This window comes from Netta rufina, assembly GCF_964035555.1.
Source record: "Netta rufina genome assembly, chromosome: 1".
Classification (NCBI taxonomy): Eukaryota; Metazoa; Chordata; class Aves; order Anseriformes; family Anatidae; genus Netta; species Netta rufina.
In genome coordinates, this window is record NC_140123.1 from 14,412,378 (window position 1) to 14,431,272 (window position 18,895).

Below are 18,895 nucleotides of genomic sequence, written 5' to 3' on the forward strand. Positions count from 1 at the left end.
CCAGGCACTGTAAATGAGCATGCACATAATAGAAAACAAAGGTGTGAGAAGAAAATATATCCAAATACAGTCTGCCACAGCTTCAAAATAGTTGCAAATCTGCACCTAATTATTATTCATGCCATCAGAAGTATCTGCTGCCACTCTAAATCATATAGAAGACCAAGCCAAATTAGCTGCATTAGGCAAGGGTTATTCAAAATTCTTAATAAAATGTTTTTCAGTGTGTGGGTTAACCAGATTGATTTATTAATTTCTTTGATGTGAAATCTGCCAAATGCTGGCAAAGTATGTAAAAATGTTTTGAGATAGTGTGTATGTGCTCTTGCAAGTTTGACATTCATTCAAAAGTGATCAAATACTACTTGTACTTGATTTCTCAATCTAAAAATAAATAGAAGGCATCTGGATGTAGAATTCCCTTGTGGGACTTGTCTCCACTTAACCTCAGTTTTGAGGGTATCTTCTTCTTCACTGCTCCTCCTTCACTGCCCCTCCTTTAGACAATAACTCAAGAGACTGCATGGAATTATAGTTAGTTGATTTTCCAGATGACATCATGAAATTACTCTTTATTCTGTATGTGAGCTAAAATAAAGAAGCTCAGTGCTTATCGTAGTTAACCTCAGCCACTTTTACCCTCAGTAGCACTGAAAGCTTGAAGAAGACCCTCTATGTTTTAATTGAGTAATAATCTTAAATGAAACCTGTGTTAAGTGGAAATTACATTGAGCCTTGTTAATGGGGGAAGGACAAAAGGAGTGAAGCACTGGGCACATGCTGTGCTTCATTAAATAGTGAGAGGCCAACTTGACATCCTCCTACTGAAAAGATACTTGTTCATTAGTGTATTCTGGAATAAGAGTAACAGGATCCGTAATCCATGTGTCAGAGGGGAAGGTACTAATTGTGTATTTCCTTGTAATGCGGGTTGACTTTCCTGCAAACAGCATCCCATAGGCTTTTGCCAAGTTATGGACAACAGGCTTAAATGTTCGCTATTCCTGAAAGTGAAAGTAAATTCTGTGTATTTTTATTACCGGTATTTGCGTTGGTAAATATGTATTTTGAAAAAGTGGCAAAGTGGCAGTAGGCTATAAATCACTTCTTTCAGATGGACAGTCGTGTAACGTTATTAAAGTTAAAACTTAGGTGTCTGGATACAATTTTTTAATAATAATAAAAAAAAAAGACTTCTAAACTCATTTAAAACTGCTTTGAGATGGCTTATTCTTCTAAAAGAGCTAAATAAGTGGAACTGTACTCTGACACTGAGACCAGCTTGCTCTAGATATCCCATGTTCCTTGTTAAATTTCTTATTGGCAAAATTTGGGGATAAGGGTCTAAATTACCTACGTCCATGTGTTATCTACTGAGCATGAGTGCTTCCAGTACAATTTCATGTCAGTGCAGACATAGCCATGATGTTCTGGCCCATGGAGCTGCAGTCACACAGCAAAAAACTTGAATTATCCTGTCTCCTGCAGTGCAACACTCCTTTAGATGTGTCTGTGAGATTCAGGGATCTTATCCAAAAAATATTGGAGACTTTTTCTGTGCTAGGATATGGAGAGAATTCTGGAAATGGGAGGATTTACTTTGTCCTCACAGCAAAGAACTGTAGGTAATCCAGGCATTATAAGGGCCTGTACCTAATCTAAGTTAGCAGCCAAAGTTTAAAGTACCATTGTGCTTCAGTTCAAGGGGGCTTTCTGTTTACATTTGCTAGAGGTTCACAGCAATGCCTGAGCAAAGGCATCAGAAATCAGATTTTGCAGTCGGATTAAGTACTGTGGTGTGACCTCTCCAGGATAAAGGATGCTCCACTTAATCTGGGGATCAGTGTAGATTTCATGTATGGCTAGCTAAATCAAAGACTAGTGAATTCCAAAGTACATTATCTAATGGTATTGTGAGCTTATGTAATTGTCAGTTTGTGGACTGTTTTGACCATTTATTCTTCTCTGTGTGCCAAAATAAATGTGTTTTAATTTTTGAAAGTATGACCCTGTAGTCCTTATCTCTGACCATGGCTAATTCTCTTAGCGATCAGCCTTCTTTGCAGACTCTGTGCCACTGTTATACCCACCTCTTCCCTGGCAGGACACCATTCCAAGGGATAAAAGGCCAGTGTTTTCTTGCTGAAAGTGCCACCTTCAGCATTTTTCCCCTTGTCTTTAAACCACTATTGTTTTAGTACACGGTTCCTTTTCCTTTCCATTCTTGTAATAGAATCATCCTCCAGTGTTCAACTACGTAAGATTAACTCTATATGTGAGCCATTGCCATTTTATCCAATGTCCTAAAGATGACAGGTAGCACAATAAAGATCCTATGATGTTACCAAAAGCATTTGTTACCTTTAACAAGAGCTCTGAAAGTAAAATATGTTCTGTTTTCATGAGTTTGTCCAATTTTCTGAGTCTGCTACTAGATTTAAGTTTTCCTTCAAAGAAAGAATGTAATACTGAATCTTAGTGCTTTACTTCTTTTGATAAAAATCTTTAGCTGTACTTCCTAAGCAGAATAATCCTCAAGATCTGCTCCTATCTGTCTATCCTATCAAAATGCTGTTACCGATCTAGTTGCTAAAGAAAATCAGTCTCCTCGAACATCAAGCAGAGATGGATGAAAATTAGACCTGAATATGTTCAAATCCAAAAATCAGTATATTTTTAATGTATTTATTATTTTGCATGCTACATATGGATACTGTTACATTTCATCTATGTGTTGTATTTAATTCCAAATGAAACAGTGATAAAATACCAAAACAATTATTTCTAATACTATCTCTCTTTGATTTAGGACCACTTGGATTTACATGGGTAAAACATTACTGCACTTATGATAAAGGAACAAAAACATTTACAATGAGCATAGCTGAAACAAAATCTGGTGGAAAAGTGGTGAGTCTTTAGCACATACATGAACTATATATACCATACTTTAAGTATTCAGGAAGTGTTAAAAGAAAAAGATTTGGTGGAAGGAGTTTAAAGCTGTTTTCATACATGAAGCAGTATATATTTTATATGCATGCACAAAATATTTAAATAATAATATTTCTTATATAACATATGACTACATATTAAATAATTCCTCTAATATAGTAGTTCCAAAAACGTAGGAAAGCAATCACATTTATACAGTAGTAGAATGGATGAGGTTTGAAAGAGAGCTCTAGAGGTTGTTTATTTTGGTCACCATGCTAAACAAGATATGCGAATATTTCCATGATATTTAGAACAATATCCATTGTTCTTCTCTTATCCACTGAGCTATCTGTCACATTGTAGTTGGCTATGAGGTTGGTCCTGCATGATCCTTCCCTTCACAAATTCCTGCTGACTACTCCCAGACTCCTCCTCGTTCTTAGTATGTTTGGAAATGGTTTCTGGTTGCACCCATCTGTAGTTCCCCAGGTCCTCCTCCTTGCCATTCTTGAAGATGGGAGTGACATTTGCTTTCTGCCACCTCTAAGAACCAACCCTTGCCAATTACCACAGCCTTTCAAACATTATCAAGAGTAGCTTCATCATGACAGCACTCAGAACTATGAGTTGGCCAACTTTATATTTTCATCTACATGTGACAAAAGTATATTACACTTGTTTTAACATACAGCGTTCAATCATATATGCAAGTATTTGTGACGTTTTGAAGTTAAGGAGCTCTCTGAAGTATAACATTACTTAAATAACAAATAATATAAAAATGCCAAAAAAAATGATAGAAAGCAATTAAATGTAGTCTTTGTATATAGAAAAATTACCGTAAATGTTCATAAATATTCTTAAGCCCCAATTTAAGGCATGTTTTTTTGGGACTGTTCGTACAGTTAAATTTAACATTTGGAGCCTGTATCAACATACTACCTGTACTAATTTTGTTTTGTTTTGTTTTGTTTTATAGAATGGCCTTGTCACAAGCTCACCAGAAATATTCAAGCTAAAATCTTGCATCAGAAGAAAGACTGATTCAATTGACAAACGGTTCTGTTTTGATATTGAAGTATTTGAGAGGTGTGAATTCTTTTCCTTATGTTAACAAATTAAATATAAATAAGAAATAAAGCACTCACAACCAATATATATTAATTACATTTATAACAGGGACATATATTTCTCAATATGCTTGCATCCACAAAAACCTGGCTTTCAAAACCTACTACAAGACAATATTCTTTGTGTTTACACATCTGTTCATATAATAATTTTGGGAATAAAGATTGAAATTGTTTCCCTCATTACTTCACTGGTTCCCATGAATATTTTTCTATGCAATGTGAAAGTTTCGTCAAGAGAGAGAATATGACACTTTTTGAACTTGTATTGCAGTGGCAGTGGTTAGAGCACAACCTGCAGAATGAACAGTTTTTTGAATCCTCTAAAGCAAAAAACAAACAAACAAAAAAACCCACCTGCTTCAAGGCAGTTAGCTTCAGTCGCCAAACCTGGGATACGACATCAAAGAGCAATTTCTAGGCAACCCTGTTAGGACACATTTCTTTTGACTTATTTTGGATGTTCTTTAGGGGATTTGATGACTTTAACTCTGATTTTGGTTACTGTTTGAGAAAAAGAAATTAGTAACTTCAGTATGTGTATATGTTTTTGACAGACCTGGAATCATCACACTACAAGCTTTTTCAGAATCCAATCGAAAACTGTGGCTCGAAGCTATGGATGGAAAGGAACCTGTAAGGATATTTGTCATTTTCTTTTATTTTTACAGCTTTATGACACGTGTTAAAGAAAGAAGCCAGTATACATTTTAGACATAAAATCTGTTACAATACAGTACAATAAAAGCAAATACAATTCTGTTCTTCATAAAACACAATTGCAAATGCACAGTGAAGATAGGTACAAATTAGTAAAGTCAGAACTATTAATGCATTTAGACCTTTATAGGTGTGGGTTTTTTTTAGGATATTTAGTGTTTCATAATAATAAGCCAATTCTCATATAAGGTTTGTGGTTCAGATTAAATTTGCAAAGTGATGGTTTCTACAACGGTAAAGACAAACCATCTTTTAGGCAGTGTCATGGAGTATTGGCAATAAGTGACATCTTGAAAAGCACTGCAGAGAGTATAAAAATGTGTTGAAAGCTACTAAGAGACAGGTTTATCTGAGATTTCTTCTCACTCTTAATCAGCTCATGAAAATGTCACTGAATGAGGTGATGCCAGACCTGTACCCAAGGAGAAAAAAAAGGTTGATTGGTCTTATAAGATAAATAAGTGTTACAAAGCTTCCTGCTTGACTGAAACAGTGCAGAAATTAAATCAGTCTTTGTATTGATATTTAACCCATTTGCAGTCTGTATATCTGACTTCTAACACATTTTATGTGCCTATAAATTTAATGTTTATCCCTAGTCAATCCCTAGAATCTCAAGGCCTGAATACGTTTTTGGGACAGATCCTGCTGGCTGTAAGCCTTCTCCCCGGAGGTGCAGAACATCTGTGTATTTTACTTGGAGTCCAGCTGTTCATTGTTGCCCTCTCCACCTACTCAGTTCCTAACAAGGGGCTGCCGGGGAGGAAGTGAAGGGCTTGGTTGTCTTTCCCATAGCAGCAAGCTAATATGCAGCATGTCACAGCTGCTTAAGAGCTACCAGCAAACGCAGCAATAAAGAATTTAAAGCTACAAACATTGACATTTCATGTTGGTGTTTTGTTTTGTTTTTTCCAGATCTACACACTGCCAGCCATTATTAGCAAGAAGGAAGAAAGTAAGCACTTTATTTATGAGGACCTACTAAATATTCCTAGATTTCTGTAATGGCTTTATTTCTGAATGTGTGTGAGAGACAGACATTACCTTTTTTAAGTTTTCTTTCTATTGCTATGAAGATACTTTAAAGTGTCTGTTGGATTACCTGATTGGGACATATGAAAGCACATCATAAATTATATGAACTGTGTGAAAGACTTCTCCTTTTGTATTACTATCAAACATAAATTGGAAGAAAATTTGATTTGGTCAAAAATGACAATATATTTAACAAATCTGTAACAGATATATATCTGCAGTCCATATACCTAAATGTAAATATTATGCCTGTGTGTTGAAGTAATATCTGAATGTATCACACCTTTTTGTTTGTAGGTGTATATGCATCCATTACATATACACTGAGTAATAAAATGAGTATATGTAGAGACATTATGAGATTTATCTATGTGTAATTGTATTATATTAACATCTGTACACAAATATGTAAAAATATTTTACATAAGTTTGGGTATACATAACAGAGAAGGAGAGAGAGATGTGTCAGATATTCCCAGGTGTCTTCACAGGAAGTATATCTGAGACTCTGGAAACCTACAATTTAAGCCAGCATGTCTGTTTTTTTATGTGATGGTGCTATTTTAATGGTGACAAATATGCTGCTATAAAATCTCTATTTAGTTAGGTAGAGCAATTAGTGTTGAAGATAAAAGAATTAATGAGAAATACATTCACTCAAAATAACCTCAATAATTAAAGTCAATACCAAAGATTGTTTTTCCCATGTTACCACTTTAGGAGCAGTTATGTGCAAGGAACAAAGAATATTGTTGTATTGAAACCAGTGAAAATATTCTGGTCATAATGTTAAGTCTTCAACTCTTAAAACCATTTCCCTCAGCAGAGGGAAGGGAATTCAGTAATCTTGTAAAGGAACGACCTTTCGGTTCTATGTGTACTGATTTCTGGGAAAGATAGTAGTCTTTCCCTCATCATGATGAGAAAGTTGGATTTTGAGTGCTAAAGGTGTATCTAGATTATGGCATTATAGAATAAGTATCACATGGATAAATATATTAGTCCTCTCTAACTGAAATGTGAATGTTGCTAAACATGGAGATTTTGTGTGTTGATGAGATGCAAAAATACTTTTCTCATCTTTCTAGTGTTCTTAAATGAAGCAGGTTTCAACTTCGTGAGGAAATGTATCTATGCTGTAGAAACAAGAGGTGTGTATTAAATCACAAATTATGTATTAGATTATTATGAATATTTTTTCTCAAGCAGTACTTTTTTCTACATATTTTACAGCTCTGTTTTGAAACATGTTCATCATTCAATCTGCACTTCTCACATTTCATGGGTGTGCTTTATGCTTAAAACCATTGCCACAAATTCCAACAACAGTCCTTAGCGTATCACTAAATTGTTGGGGGTAGGGTTGTTTTGTTTTGCTTTTTTACATTTTCAATAGTTTTATGTTGTTTAGACAACTTAACATACAGTTGCACACATCGTTTAGTCTAGGTCTTTAATTTGTGTGCACTGAATTGCGCTTTTTCCTGATGAGGCTGAGATTCCCAACTTTGTTTTCTGGCATGAAACATAACAAACAAAAAGTAGATGGTGTGAACACTCTTTACTGTAACATCTTTGTTGTAGAGCCCAATGTCGATCATTTCATCCAGTTATTTTGCATGTCATTCAGTCATTTTTTTAATGCTTAGAAACTAATATATGGTAGTGGGAAAGTAGAAAAAAAAAAGCTATACTATTCTTGAGGTGGTATCTTAGAACTCACAGTAAGCTTTTTGATAGTTCCCATTCAAACAAAGAGATAAAAGTATATGGTCTTCCCTAAACAGAGATAATCTTATTTTGTCCATCCACTGAACTCTCAGTATGCAAGTCTGTTCTGATCCAAAAACTGTGTGATCACTCTGTGCAGCACTGAGCCCAACATAAATCCACTTTCTCAAGTAGCAGTGTTTGTAGCTTCACCACTGCTGACATGGAGATAGCATTGTTCTGAAAAAAACAAAAGGGTTAATTAAAAAAAAAAAAAAACAGATCAGATAGTAGAATGTTGTTTTCAAATGAAAATTTGCACTTTTGGAATGGTAAGACCTGAAGTAGGAAGAAGAATGTAATTACATAACAAAATTAAATCTACATATCAGGAGTTGGTTTTGAGTATATCCTGCTGAAGATAAAAGGCTGGCATCCCTCCTAAGGGATGAACTGTTATTGTTTTTGCCTCTTTTTTTTTTCTCAACCTACTTAATGTAGGTTGAGAAGAAGAAGAGGTCATATTAAAAATTGTTTTCTGCCTTGGATTTCCAAGTACTGCTGATTTTAAAAGAAAGTTAAAGCCAATAAAATTATCATAACTGGAATCCTGAAACGCTGTATTTTGAATATCACACATAGTATTATTTGCTTTTAGTATCTGTGCTATTAAAAATAAATCTATGAAATCTATGGGTAAATTGGGTCTTGACTGTTTTTATTCTGTATGGAGACCCATGCATCACATAAATTCTGAACTAAAATGTTCCAGTAGTAGACGATGTATGTTTTTATTTAGGGTACAATTATTTCTCTGGTACATGTCAACCAATTCTTAGTTGGAAAGGGTGATGTAGATGCATAATAATTCCACAGAAGTCTAGGCAAGACAAACTTGTTAGCATGCAATGTGTTTTAAGACTGCTTTGGGGTATTATTTTTCATTTTTGCCAGTTATCCTCTTGGTGTTTTCTAATATGTGTCATTTCAATGCAAGGGTTTCTGTTAATATAAAATTATTATTAGGATATGGCATGGAGTGCTGTGGATTCGGTGGAATGCATTTGTTAGTATCCCAGAAGAGAGCTCAATAGGATAAAGTATTCAAGAATGTAATTTTACAATTTTCCGTAAATAAATTTAGATGGTTTGAAAACATACACCAGGGATGCATCAATGTATATAGAAATAACCACATTTTCCCTATTTTCATTCTGCTTGTTTTCCCAATATAGGTATCACCATTCTGGGTCTGTACAGAATAGGTGGTGTAAACTCCAAAGTGCAAAAGCTGATGAATACCATATTTTGTAAGTAATTTAAGTGAACCTTTTTCTATAACATGCGGCACATATACTATGATCCCTTTTGCCCTTTACCGTTGTACCCAGAAGAACGTGTCTTACTATTTATAGTTTTGTATGTACACTTACTACTACTAAATTGACTTTACAGTCTTAAAATGAGCAGTCTATCCAACTAGATTATTGTTTGCATTATTATTCAATTTCTCCATGAAATCATTGATATACATGAGCAAGTTAGTGATAAAATGCATTTCTTCTTTTATCATTTAAGTTCTATTTGTTGACATCTATTTGGTATTTTCAAGAAGTGTTCCAAAGCTTAGTTCTGTAACACAGAATAATTCAGCATAATAGACAATTATTCTTGTATTTCACTTTTCATGCTAGTTTGGCTGTCTGATGCCCGTCTTCAAATGTCCAAGCCAAATAAATTACTAATTCTCTTGGGCTTACTTTACATCTTAGAATAGTGCATATACTTAGTGTTTACAGGTACTAAGTATGAATGCTAAATTATTCTTATTAATACTTTGGCAGGGATTAAAATATTTCAAATTGATTGAATTGGTAGTTAATCTGGCTAATAAGTAATCACATGATGTAAATGAATAATCTATTAGCTTCTGTTTTGCTGCTTTTCTTGTCTGTCTGTTAGTCAAACCATAACAATCCTAATTCAAATTTCTACCAGCCCCTAAATCTCCTCCTGATATGGATATTGATATGGAACTTTGGGACAATAAAACAATAACAAGCGGACTAAAAAACTACCTCAGGTAAGTATGATGAGCAAATCTCAGTATTCTTTTTATGGCCCATTAATCTTTTGCCTATTAGTATCATACTACATTTATTTTATCTATTAACATGGTAATAAGCATGTATATAATCTTTCCTTTTTTATGTGTAACAATAAGTCTACCGTTTGTCACAAACTTATCTGCCTTGTTAAGATAGTCGTCTCTTGTATAGATGTAAATTTGGTAGAATATAATTAATTGCATATTTTTATGTAAAATCTTTTGTGTAAACTACAAAGCATGTTTTTTTGAGTTTTTCTTTTCTGACTCCCTCAAGCTGTGTACCATGATATTTCATGGCATCATTGCTGGAGCAGAGTAAAAATCTCTGCAGAAGTGATAATAAACTATTTTTATCCTAAAAAGTTGTTGGTATCTTCACAAGCAGGATATCCCTCCCATATTATCAGTTTCTCTTAATTTCTTTTTTTCTGATAATAGCCAGAATTTTCAAGAGTGGTAGCACTTCTGATATAACTTTTTGGGTTATTAATATGTAATGTTGAACATAAACACAATTAAAAGCATAAAATCCAGATGCTGAGTGTTCTATGCCTTCTAAATAATTGGATTTCTTAAACTGATCACCTAACAAAGGGCAGAACATGAGAATATATCTCAAAAATATGCTTAGGATTTATAGTAGAATGTGCGTGTAAACTTCATTGAAACAACTGGTTGTTGAAGAAATGTTGAAGAAATATACCTTCAGAAACACAACTCACTGCAGGTATTGTATTTGTGAAATTAGAATGTGAGCTAGCAGTAGATGTGTTTTTCTCTCTCTAAGACAATTCACAGGCTTCTTTCTGAGGAGTGTTCTTTTGGAATGTCTCGGGTTAGACTTTCAGTATCAAGTTTCATCATGCATTTGTCTTTCTTGGGCAGAAGATTATTTCTGCAGCCTTCTATACCTTGTCGTGCAGTAATAGCATTCCTGTTCCACAGTATGGAAGTTGTAACGTAGTGAGCCACTGTGATGAAGATAATGCTGATAATATTTCTCTTTTTAACTTCTGTGGTGACACCAGGTTCACTTCAAAGAGATTTTCAGACTGTGTACATGACTGAGTTGTATACTACTTCTAATGAGTGAATTGGGTTTCCTAGGACATAACAATAAACATTATGCAGATATTGTGGGCTATCATAATGGCACCTGTAAAACCTGAGCAGACTTTGAGTGATGCATTGTTCCTAATGTTCTTTTAAATATTTTTTACCACCAGGTGTCTTTCAGAACCACTGATGACATTCAAGCTGCACAAAGATTTCATTGTTGCTGTTAGTAAGTAAAATAATAAATACACTTTCATTAAAGTGATATCATTTCTGACCTCTAATCTCCTCAGTTATTATCCCTGTTTTTCTCCTTGATGTAGTATTCAGTAATCCAGGCAAGGATTTGAGTTCTTCCATTTCGCTATATATGACAACACAGTGCCACATGAAGCACACAAAACAGAAAAGGCATACTAGGTGAAGCTGTTCAGTGGTTTGTTCTGATCTTTTTAGAGATTCTATGTGACTGCTTTCTGCATGAAATTTTAAATCTTGGTTTGTTTGTTTGTTTGTTTTACAGAGGCATTCTTCTATATCATTCATCCCTCTCATCCAGGGATCTTTTTTTTTTCCAGCTTGCCTTGAGAAATTGGATAGGAGTGATAATTATCTCCTTATCACAAATGGAATAATTAGAGAGAAAGATAGTAAAATTATTTTTCTAACAACTCCAGTTTAAAATTTGAAGTAATTTTCTCATTTCCTCTTACCTTGATAAAATACACTCAAGAATTTTAGATATTTTAAATATCAAGAAGTAAAATCTTGGATTCCACTAAGTACAACACTCAGTCAAAATTGCCACAGATTTTGTTGGCTTTGGTATTGGTGGTAACTGCTTTTGGCAAGTTGCTTGAAATCCAGATTCCAGAATGCTCTTGTAATAAATATAATTGAATTGTACTCATCATTTTGAAGGCTAGTTGTTTTTTTGCTCCCTGCAATGCATGTATGTATTGGCATACAGGCACTGCTGCCATTTTTAGTCTCACTTTAGCACATGTTCTAATTTACCATCAATATCTGTTTTCTGTTTAATAGAATCAGATGATCAGAACTACAGAGTTGAGGCAGTGCATGCACTTGTACATAAATTACCAGAGAAGAACAGAGAGATGCTGGACATCCTTATCAAGCACTTGGTCAAGTAATTCTTTATTTTTCTGTTTCATATTATTATAAGTTGTGATCATTTTTGCTTTTAATTTGTCAGTGTTGCCTAATCCATTAGGGCCGTTATGTTAAGACAGTGCCTCTTGAAATTATATTTGATTTCTGAAATACAGTTCTCAGTGTAGCTGAAGGATGCTTATTGTAGAAACAAAATTAAAAAGAAACACCATGATGATTCACCAAAATGACTGATTATGTATAAAATAAACTTACTTAATGTTTTCATTCATAGTTTCTACTAACTACAGGAATTGGAACTAACTAAATTTGAGAAACATCTAAAATTGTGCTAAGGTTGACAAGAAATTACTGTTTAGGCCCCCAAACTGTTTCAGAAATCAAGACTAGACTGGTCCTTCATGTTTGATCTTATTTTTATCTGTTACAACTCTGAGGTGAAATGTGCTTTGAAAATACTAATTTGAAGGATTTGTATTTATATTCTTGATAGCTGTATAAATGTATCCAAACCCACTTTTGAGTCTCCCCAGTTTTGTCAGCTTCTCTTGAGTCTTAATTAAATATCACATGGAAAACATTTTCTATTTATTTGATGATCTTTTGTCTCCATGGAATTACCCTTAGCATGCGCTCTGAGACCAAGAAGACAAGTTTTTGTTCTCTTCTATCTCTCTGTATAACTAGCTATGATTACATACCTTTATTATGTTGTCATATATCCTGTTTCTGCATCAAACATTATTTATATAAGTTTTTTAAATGTTTTGTTATTTTTCACCAACTTTTGCTGAATACTTTTACAAATCTGTTATTATTTCTTAGTTAGGATGCTTGGAATGTGGATACTGAAACAGCAATTTTTTAGATAAGGTCCACATGATTGACATGTAGAAGATGTTATAAAGCACTCCGCATTGTTTTCATTCCATTCATTACGTCTCCACTGTTTTGCAATTTGATCACAGCTTGAGCCACCTCCAGCTGCAGTACACTGCAGTGCAGCCTAATGCAGTTTTGCTTTCTTTCGTGGACTTAAGAACATTGAAAATTTCTTTGGTGGAAATTATTTATCCCTTTGTGTTATTTGTCCAAGGAGAACTGTGGAATAATAGGGAACTGCTGTGGGTGCTTACACTGCAAAAGCTGTTTAGGCAGACCTTGCATCTCATTAGACATGGGGTGACCCAGAGAACAGGAAGAAAACAAGTTTTATAAGTTTCTAACAGAAGAGTTATTTGGTTAGTTAAAAATATAATATTTGCTGCTTTCTAGAACCCTAAAAAGTTAGGACTTTTAAGGAGGAATTAAAGATTTTGTAAAAGCAGCTAGCCTGAAGGCCTCAAAATTGAAATATATATATCTAGGAATTGACTTACTTGTAGGCAGAATTAGTTGCAGGCAAACATTTGTTTCTTGACATCTTTTCCTGGACTCTTTATTCTCACTGTTACCTCACATGCATTTTCAAAGAAGAGCATGTCTGCAGTATTCCCTTCTTTAATTGTTCTCTTTAGCTCTTGCCTGTCTCAACTTTGATGTGATTCTCATTTCTGATAAATTTAAATCTTTTGGATTTATTCTGAAAACTTTCAGTTTGTCTCTTTCCAACATTCAATTCATCCCTTCTAATTTCTCATAATTTCCCAGCTGTTGTTTATGCTAGCAATTCTAATGATCCCTAATTCAAAATTAGTCTTTTGAATGTATTAGTTATTTTTCTTCCTTCTCTTTCCTACCCACGTGGAAATTTTTCAAGGAACAAAATAGAGTGCATAACTTTATGTAAATGGATAAATATGAAAAAATCATGTTTTTTCATTCTTTTGTTTAAAATCCTATTTCAAAATGTATGTCCTTTTACAGCATTTATTTTTTTCTGTTCAGTTCCTTTGCATATGCTCTTATGTCTACATAAAAATACTATGCATTTAATGGTGCCTTATAGGAAGAGGATAATATTTTTCTTCCTTGGTTTAGGTCTTAAGGCCCTTAGGTTTCTGCCTACCTTGACTTCGGTGTCACTGTGCACAGTTAAATAGGATCTAGATGTTGTAGGATGGAGCTCATACTAAAAACAATCAAAACCACCAAATCCTGAAAAGTGCTCTGAAGAGAGGTCATGCTGCATGATTATACACTCAGTCAGCAGCTAGGCAAGAACTGGAGGTTTGGTGTTATTTTAAGATAAGATTTTAAGATTTTTAAACCTTCCTAATTAAATTATCTGCTTGTCTCCTTTGAAGAATGGATCATTCTTTGGTATAATTTAGTAACACCATACCCTTCTATAGTAAATAGCCTGCAGTCTGGTAGTATCAGAGATTTACTGGGGATACATCAAAGAAAGAGATTTTGAGGAGAAAGCAATTGCACATTAATGAATGTCTTATGGCTACCCGAAATGCATGATTGCTTTGGCCTCTACCTATTCAGTAGCCCAGCAACAGTAGGACTAGGTCATAGGAAAGTGGTTATCAAAATGATCCATTTACAGGCCTGTTTTTTTTTTTTGTTTTTTTTTTTTTCATTTTTTGCTAGAAATTGAGCCTTTGAGATGCTTTGCAGAAAGTCCTTTCTGGTTACAATGTTATTAAATTCACCCTTCCTTTTATTAGCCAAGCTACCAAATTTGTCACCAAGGAAACGCAAACACAGTACAAACACTACTTTCTGTCCTATGCTGTAAGACTATGTTTGTGTAAGAGACCTTAACAATTATAGTGCAGCACAAAGCAGACTAACATTGCATAGAGTTATTTTTTTTTTAGGTTTTCTAACAGACTTAGAGCTTAGTTATTCAAAATTCCATTTCATTAAGACACTAGTGGACTTCCCAAACACCCCTCAGCCAAACATAAGATCTATTACAGAGAAACTTGCATGGAAATAATTGGCTAAAAATATGCTTTAACAAGGTAAAAATTTCCATGATTAGGCTTCCAAAAAACAATCTCTGCCACTGTGTCTAAGTAAAATTTTGGGATGCTTTTAGGCCTAACTTAATGAAACAAAATAGGAAATGTAAGAAGACAGGTATTTATTTTTCTGCAGTTCATATCACATTATCTCCTGTACAAACCTCTTTCCCATCTTTCTCCTGATTCTGTAAATAAGGTGCCAAAGCGTTTCTGTTCTGATTATGAAGGCAGTACTTACTTCATTATAGAAGTAATTCTAGTCTAGTTCACCTCTCTACCCAGATAACTCTACTGTTCATTCCCTCATTCAGTGTACCACTAGTGCCTACTCAACTGTGAGACCGAGAGAGGGTAGTCTATGAGTCCAGATATGGGTTTGATCCTGATCCTTTCAAAATTTCCCAGCAGCTATAGGAAAATCTCACAGTCTTTTTGTCACTGGCTTTCTAATCTGTAAAGGGATAGTATTTGTGTAATTTGCTACCAAACTTTAACATCAGACAGATCATTTTGCTAGAGTTTGTATAACATTAAGAACAAATCAAGATACCTGAGAGTTTTATTGGAAGAAAAGCATGGCAGATGTCTCCATAACCTTGATTAATGAAGGCTGTCAGAGATAAACAGAAGATATGGTTTGCTCCTACCTGCTTCTTCCACTGTTTTATAGATTTCACTCTTTCTTAATTTTAAAAGGTACAAGGGTTATTTTACTTATTTAAGAAATGGGTAAAAAGGTGTTTATCAGTTTGACAATAGTAATAGATAGAGCAGTGAGAAGGAAGAGAAGAATGTGAATGTGTGCCTCTGATTCTATTTGGTAGCAGATTCAGTAAGACTAAGCATTAAGGCAATTATGAAAAATTCACTTGTCATGGTATTTCTCAGACATGTAAGGTAATGGGGCAGCTGTGACTGGGGAGTCACTGCCACTTATTTTGAAGAATTTATGATGATACAGATTTTATTCAGTAAGTCTTATTTGTAAGGAGAGAAAAGTATTTTGAGGATTACTGATAGATGGCTTTCATGGCTTTTTTTTTTTTTTTTCATGGCTTTTACAAGGCTAGTGTATTTTAAAGGCAGAAGATGATCATCTGGTGTTTTATCTATACCACAAACACAGTGACACTGACCCCACTGCTCCTACCTTTTAGACATAGAGATCCAATTGCAGTTTAAGTGTTTTCAGTAACTAAGTTTCTTTCATTTGCATGAAAGCTAAGGTATACAGTTAAGCTCTGTTTTCACCCAGTATTTTCAGTCATTTGAATAATTAAGTTTCTGTATAACAACTGGAGATAGAGAGGCACCTATGGCTCCTAATCTTTAGATGGACTGGATCTCTCTGTGGCTACATTCAGAGATATTTCCTTTTCCCTATCAGTTATGTATGGAACTTAGATACTTACTCTAGGAAGACTTGCTTATTAGCCATTAAATTATTGTAAGATTGGAGCCTTAATGGAAATACAGTACTGCACTAGCTTTTAACTCTAGTAAATTTTAAAATGTTAAAATATTTTTAAAGGGGAGGCATGAATGTGAGATTTTGCCTGTTGGAATTGTAGTTTAGCACAATTATTTAACTGCATATCATTTCTGTTCATTTAAAGGGTATCATTACACAGTCAGCAAAATCTTATGACAGTATCCAACCTTGGTGTTATCTTTGGACCAACTCTGATGAGAGCCCAAGAAGAAACCGTGGCTGCTATGATGAACATTAAGTTTCAGAATATCGTCGTTGAAATTCTGATAGAGCATTATGAAAAGGTAGTAGGAGATTATCTGAATGTTTTGTGATAAAATGAAACTGAGATCTCATTTTCATTGCCATTCAAAAATTCTTCAGGATTGTCTGAATTCAGCATTTGTAGAAGGTTATTGATAGAAAGAGTGCCTTTTTCCTACCCCGTGCTATGGATCGGTATTCCTAGCAAGATTTTTTGGCTATGAAAGGTATAGATACAAGGGATAATCTCCTGTGCTTTGAAGGCATAGTTCTGAATCTTCATTAGCTTTCTGAAGATTGCTGTGTCCTTCTCATATCTAGAAACAGAACGAGAAGAGCATACTTTGTTCTTCTATCTCTCACACTAGCAGTATATTGAGGTTCATTCTGAGTGAACTCATGGATTCTCCTGTGTGTACACTTTGTGCATCAGCACAGAGTCTTTCTGGCTATTACTGTCTTTTCGGGATGTGCTATCTTCACAGTGGAGGTTAAGTCCCACCATGAAACCCCAACTATCCTTCAGTTCCTCTTTTCACAAGCAGCATCAATGGGGATTCTCAGCAGAATCCCCAATTCTACATACTCTGTCACTTTTCAAGTGTGTAGATACTAGATCAAACTGGTAAAAAGAAAAGAAAAATAAAAGTTTCTTAGGTGACGTTTTATCCCTAGTTACAGATTTTGAACCCATCAAATCTTTGTGATTTGAACATATGGATGTCTCTAGGTACTTCTTTTCATCTGAAGAAAGGTAACCTGTGACTCCATGGTTTATTTTGTTTTCCTCAAAGAGACAGCAGAAGTACATCTCACACTTGTTCCTGGAACACAGAATAAAAACTTTTTCAGGGCTTGAGAAGGAAAATCTATGAAATGAGAAGAAGTTACTTTCAGTCACTACCATTTCAGGAATCAGCTTCACTGAAAGGCTTCCTAAGTTTTGTTGTTGTTGATTTATTATTTGATTACAGAACCTGGCAGAATAGTCAAGACCTCCTTTACTTAATCCTCAAAATAAATAGTATTCTTAAGGTATTTTGTTGATTTGTATTACCTTATCTGACAATTAACAAAACAAAGGGAAAGAACTTTGGTTTTATACCATTTCACATTACTCAGCTCAGGGGCAGTTGAACTGGTTGGTAAGTAACTACTGACAGTACTGCTTTATATCATCAGTTATATTTCAAAAGGACTCATCAAAACTGGTATGACACTGGTGGTCTTCATACATGTAACTCCAAACCATACATATTACATTTCCAACACTGAATTTCCTTTCCAGAAAATCATCAGCAAATTCAACACAAAGACCATGACTGCACAACCAAAATCACCCTTGCTCTATTTCTCTGCATCAAGACATGTTTTTTCACTGACATAATACTTACCAATTACTACTATGTTTTTAATATACTTCAAGACCATCTCAAATCCTCTGTTAAAGTATTTTCTACTATCAAAGTATATTCGCTTTCATCCACTTTTTGAGTGGCACAAAGGTGTCTTCTCATTGTTCCCTTCATCCTGTTCTAAGAGTGCCCTATTGACAGGGAATCCAGAAGTCCTTGCAGAGACCCATTTTGCTTGGTATTTAACCTGCAATGCTTGGCCCTTGCTCCTTACACTACGGAGACTGAACACTTCTGATTCCTTCAGTAGCTTAACAGAACAGGCTATCTTTCTCTGTAGAACCTCTTCTCCATCCCACAGAACTAATCACAATTCCTTCCACAGAATTCTGTAAGAGATACTTGATAGAGTTTACAAACACAGTCTACATTAGGAGGAATAAGTGAGGAAGAAGATCTGAAAGAAAAAGAAATCTTTTGGTTATATTTTTCTTTTCAATCTTCCTCCTAGCCAGTTACCATTTTTACTAGAAGTATACCAGATGATTTTTAGGGTCTTTCAACACCTGTACTGCAGGTGTGGTGAATATTGCAGAAAAGGTGATACAAATGAAAGTCACCTAATTAAAGTTGCTTGGCCTTATTCTTGTTGGCAGGCTTGCTGTTCTCATCAGCAAAGAGTTGTTAAAACTTTATGTATACTTGTGTCAGATCCTGAAAAAATTGGAGTTTTCTATAGCAATGAAGTACAAAATTGACCAGTGATAGCAGGGGTACATGAAAGGTAAAAATCAAGAGATGCTCCAAACCTAAAGGGTGATCCTCATCAAACTTGACTTCTTTGACAAAATAAAGTAGTTTTCTGAAATCCAAATGGGTTTGAAATAAGTTACAACCATGACTCTTTTCTGTGACATACAAAAGCTCTCACATGAACATAGAGAACAAAATTCAATCTTTCATATTTTTTTTAACAAATATACTTCTTAGACAGGAGTTAGTAGTAAGTGCTTATTGTATGTTTCACAATTTAGATTGTTAAGCACTTCATA

The 18,895-nt window shown here is 34.5% G+C and overlaps 1 protein-coding gene across 1 annotated transcript in view; it reads left to right on the forward strand.

Annotated features, from left to right (window-relative positions):
- ARHGAP42 (Rho GTPase activating protein 42) overlaps positions 1-18,895 on the forward strand; it is a gene marked incomplete at its 5' end in the record, with an annotated part of 167,599 nt that overhangs the window by 131,610 nt on the left and 17,094 nt on the right. The window contains 10 exons of the mRNA XM_084292979.1: positions 2,810-2,910; positions 3,917-4,026; positions 4,625-4,703; positions 5,703-5,742; positions 6,911-6,973; positions 8,768-8,842; positions 9,531-9,615; positions 10,869-10,927; positions 11,743-11,848; positions 16,370-16,529. Coding sequence (XP_084149105.1) covers positions 2,810-2,910; positions 3,917-4,026; positions 4,625-4,703; positions 5,703-5,742; positions 6,911-6,973; positions 8,768-8,842; positions 9,531-9,615; positions 10,869-10,927; positions 11,743-11,848; positions 16,370-16,529 — 878 coding nt within the window. The remainder of the gene's footprint in view (positions 1-2,809; positions 2,911-3,916; positions 4,027-4,624; positions 4,704-5,702; positions 5,743-6,910; positions 6,974-8,767; positions 8,843-9,530; positions 9,616-10,868; positions 10,928-11,742; positions 11,849-16,369; positions 16,530-18,895) is intronic.